General features: G+C 44.0%; 1 protein-coding gene across 1 annotated transcript; it reads right to left on the reverse strand.

The window, feature by feature from the left end:
• Positions 1-349: 349 nt before the first annotated feature.
• Positions 350-3,477, reverse strand: LOC125529907 (3-ketoacyl-CoA synthase 4-like). Its single transcript, XM_048694327.1, has 3 exons — positions 3,011-3,477; positions 2,158-2,923; positions 350-565 (listed from the first exon to the last, which is right to left on the reverse strand). Exons 1-3 carry the CDS (start codon positions 3,475-3,477, stop codon positions 350-352), a joined length of 1,449 nt encoding a protein of 482 aa, XP_048550284.1.
• Positions 3,478-4,509: the final 1,032 nt, after the last annotated feature.

The raw sequence follows: 4,509 nt of genomic DNA on the forward strand, positions 1-4,509 counted from the left end.
ACAGCGTCATTTGAGGAGTTCCGGTCCAGTCTTTGCGTCAGCCGTGGTGCCGCTTCGACTGCGGGGGAGTGTTGAGTATGATATTTGTGCATGTATATTGTCTTTTGTACATTAGGCCCACCTGGGCCCGCCTCCTAGTTCCTTGTATAGTTGAGGTCCGTGGCCCATCTTTGTACATAATATATACGTGCCTATGCACGAGAGCAATACATCGTGCAATCATATCTCATACACAATGATCCATATAATGCGTTATTGGTACACTAAATAGTGGTATAGATATTCTACGACTAGTTCATAGCTAGCGCAGGCCCAGTCCCTGTCTTGCTTGCTTTGTTTCTGTCAGACTTCAAAGGTTCTGCAGCCTGCTGTTGTTCTTCACGCTGATGATCCGGTTAAGAATGGCGGCCAGCCTGACGCCTCCCTGGGCAATGCTGAAGCCTGAAATGAAATAGCTTACACACAGACTTAAAGTAAGGTTGAGCTTGATGGCGTCGATCATGGTGCGTAGGTCATCCTTGTAGAACTTGCTGATGGCCGTCTGGATGACCTTGTCATCCCACACCTGAAAGCCATATTGCGTTAGACAGAGGAACGACCAGAGAAGATCAGCGCCACGTACCAATTATTGTTGTATCATACGGTGGTGTTGGCGAAGCCGGCGGCGGTCAGGGAGATCCGGTGCGGCGATCTTCAACATCATACTCAGACTTGTCCTGCAGCAACATGGGTGATTTTTTCCCTCAAGTTTACTTTAGGGAGTCTTCATGTCTGGTTTGGGGGCGGCGAGGCGGCAACATTGTCCCAGTGTAGGAATAATGTTCTCCTGTTCTTTTTCTGCTCCGCCAGTGTGCTTATGACCGGCGAAGGGCGCGCGGAGCCGTGTCTCCCATGGGTCTTCTGGGATCTAGTCGGTTTAGGTTTCTAATGGATCTGCTTGGATTCGATCGGCTTTCGTGGTCTTCGGAGTTTCTACAAGCCTTTTTTTTGCGTTTCCTTCTCTGGGGCAGCAATTTGGTTCGCAGAATCACGCCCCCCCCCCTCCGGCATTTCTTGATCTGCATCGACGACTTTTCGGCCATTGCTTCTACGAGCTCATAGGTTTACTAAAATTTACTCGGCCAAGGCGGAGGCCAAAAGCGGGACTGAGCTATGCTCACGGCGTCTCGCTGGAGATGCAAGAGGAAGAAGACTTCGACGCTCCCAAGAATTTCATTGTATTTTAGTCTTTTTGTATAAGTGTGTTTGCAAGAATTTGTGATACTTAATATATGTCCTTCGACCTTTCCACATGAAAAACAACCAGTTGACCCTCTCCACACAACATCATGCATGCGTCCTCATGCTCGTCATACTCCCTCCGTCCGTGAATAAGTGTACTTCTACCATTTGTCCTAAGTCAAACTTTTATAATTTTGACTAACCTTTTAGAAAAGAGTAATAATATATATGACATCAAATTGGTAATTTAGGAAAATACATTTCAAAACGTATCTAGTGATACTAATTTAGTGCCATAAATGCTGCTACTTTTTCATATAAAGTTGCTCAAAGTTTTAAAACTTTGACTTAGGACAAAAACTAGATGTACACTTATTCACAGACGGAGGGAGTAGACATCAGCGTCCTGTCATATTGCCACTCCCTCCATCCAAATATATACGGAGTAATGTGTTTTCCACCAACTAAAACTTTTTTAAAATTGCACTTTTTTCGGAATCGAATTAGACACAGAAAGTCCTCAAGCAACTTATAAGTTATAACTAGCAAAGCCGATACAATGACTTTGAGAAAAACATTCGCTTGGATAATCTCTAAAGTGCCCAACATATGACTATTCTGCCCTCTCTAAACAAGACCATTGGCTTTTGGGCAATGGAGTTGAGAAGTCATGTCTTTTTGTTGGATCATCATAATATGTGCTCTTCTAGATGTCGATGTAGTAGTAGTAGTAGCAGCAGCAGCAGTAGTAGCAGTAGCAGTAGTAGTAGTAGATGTCAATGTGATTAACCTTTTAGTTTAAACTTTGTTGGAGACATCAACTGGGTAACGATGGATGCAGCTAGCCCAGGGTCCATCTGCACCAGAAGATGGTTGTATACACATCCACCCAACGGTGTTGCATTCGTACCCTGCACCGAACCCAATCATCCACACCCTATTGCCTTTCTTCATCCGGCCTTTAGCTTCGATGTATGCCAACTCATACCACACCGATGCACTCAACTGGTTTCCAAATCGATGTAGCGTCATTCGTGATGCCTCAACGTGCTTGTCTGATAGATCGAGGCCATGTTGTACTGAGGTGATAACCGCTGGTCCACCAACATGGATGCAGAAATGCTCAAATGCAAGACAAAAATTGGGGATGTATTGTCTCGCCCTCCTTGAGCTGAGCACCTTTTTCACCATGCGATAGAGCAAAACTCTGAGAAGCTCTGACCCCGGTAGGACAAGAGGTCCGGTTACCATGATATTTGCCTTCAGCGCTTCTTCAGCGACACCCATAATGTCTTTAGAGAGAGCAGTCCCAAAGTTTCCCTTCTCATCTTCCTCTTGATAAACACACCGGTAGGCAGCATCATTTGCTGCAGTGATTGTCCGGGCCAAATGCTCAAGCCGAAATCGAGCCTTGGACCTATAAGTCGACAAGAGCTTGGCGGCACCGCCCATACGAAACAATATGTTAGACAACTGCATGGAACGCATATTTCCTGCATAGTATACTGGTCCAATGATCTCGGTAGATACCACCAATGCATATGATCCCCAAGGCATGACCTGCAGCATGTTGCTCGCAATCCCCACCGCAGTCACTGACGCAGTACACGCCATCCCTGAAAGGTTCATGAGGCGGATATCACCTCGCAACTTGTATCTGTTCACAATCATGTTAGCGTTGGATGGTACAGGGCAAAATCCACTGCAATTGGTGATAAGAACACGGATCGCATCACGGTTGATACATGTCTTGGCAAAAAGTTCATCAATCATTGGGAACACGATCAACTCTGCCTCCGCACGTGCTTCATCAAGCCCACAATTCCGCTCTATATAGGAAAGTATAGGTGGTACATATGTCTGGTCGCTCAAGCCTGAGCGCTCCAGAATAGTAGCTATAAAGTTGGTAGTAGAATCATCTAGCAAAGGCGAGAGATGTGCATGCTCAAGCAAGGTTGCCTTTGGGTATCTAAACTTGGAGCTTGCCACAAAGCAAACATAGTCAAGGAGGTATACAGTTCTAGGACGGAGTGCAAGGTAGAATGTTGCTGTGACGATGAAAAGAACGACGACGAGGAATAGGTGGATGGGACATATAGCACTGTACTGAGGCACAATCTGGTGAGCAGAGACAGCCCCTTGTGTAATCTTTGTGAGAACGACACCTGCGAGTGTAGTTGCAATGGCCATTCGCAGGATGAGGGTGTTGGCAGCACGATGGTATAGCAATCTTAAGTGTTTAAGACGAGAACTCATGTTGTTGGGTAATGTGGTGTACGTCGTGTGCATATGTCGATGAGGATAGCAACCAAGGCCAGTAACAATGGGATATTTATACAAGGGCCTTGAATATGTTTGAACGTTTCTTTACACTGAGAATCTTATGCTAGAAATACGTAACATCACATCTAGTTCAAATAAATTTCTAGCAGTCCTTGAGCAATGATCATACATCTGAGACCCTACAGCCCTACTTCTCAACCATATTTCGTACTTGCATATTTTTCATGTTGCACACTAGTGTGTAACCCATGTTTTTCGCACTGCACAACAGGAACACTCTCATTAAAAAAGATTATTAAGAAGACATTATAACACATATATTGAAAAGGATTATAAATGAACCAGCCAACTAATTTGGTATATCTATTTTTCTTGCACTTTCTGTACTTTTGCTTCTGTTTTTCTTTTTCATAAAACACATTTTTTAACGATAGATGGCAGCTTTGTGCTTGCGGGAAAAAGAATGAAAGGAAATATATTTTCTCACATTTGCTATAGTGCATAAAACTACTTTGTTTTTTAGTGGACTGCTTTATTTCTTGAAAAGTGGTAGGTTGGGTCGGATCATGCATGGGCCGGGATGCATACGTGTGACCTATTTGTTTGTCGGAAAATAAAATAAAATCTATTTTCTCACATTTGCTATACCGAAAAAGGCTTCCGCCCCGTTATATATATAAAACACCAACCACTCATTACAACCACCAACACAACAAAGAAAAAGAAAATCGACATGGATACAAAATACTCCCTCCGTCCCATAATATAGCTCTTATATTATGAGACGGAGGGAGTACTAGGGAACAGCTAACAAGGTTCGAAGGGCCCAACAAATTAGGACACTTGAGCCAACTAACATGCTTGGCCAAGAAAGTTTTATGATTTTTATCTTACTTTACGACTAGTTCGTAGCTAGCGCAGGCGAGTCCCTGTATTGCTTGCTTTGTTTCTTTCAGACTTCAAAGGCTCTACAGCCTGCTGTTGTTCTTCCCACTGAAGATCTGG

The sequence above is a fragment of the Triticum urartu genome, unplaced genomic scaffold (assembly GCF_003073215.2).
Source record: "Triticum urartu cultivar G1812 unplaced genomic scaffold, Tu2.1 TuUngrouped_contig_5941, whole genome shotgun sequence".
Classification (NCBI taxonomy): domain Eukaryota; kingdom Viridiplantae; phylum Streptophyta; class Magnoliopsida; order Poales; family Poaceae; genus Triticum; species Triticum urartu.

What these genes read in the sequence shown, in the direction of transcription:
- LOC125529907 (XM_048694327.1), bottom strand. Translation starts at nt 3,477, where the DNA reads ATGAGTTCTCGTCTTAAACACTTAAGATTGCTATACCATCGTGCTGCC. An exon ending in GAAGCACGTGCGGAGGCAGA is followed by an intron (nt 2,924 to 3,010) that starts GTTGATCGTGTT and finishes CACCAATTGCAG; the next exon opens with TGGATTTTGCCCTGTACCAT. An exon ending in GGATGAAGAAAGGCAATAGG is followed by an intron (nt 566 to 2,157) that starts GTGTGGATGATT and finishes TATGGCTTTCAG; the next exon opens with GTGTGGGATGACAAGGTCAT.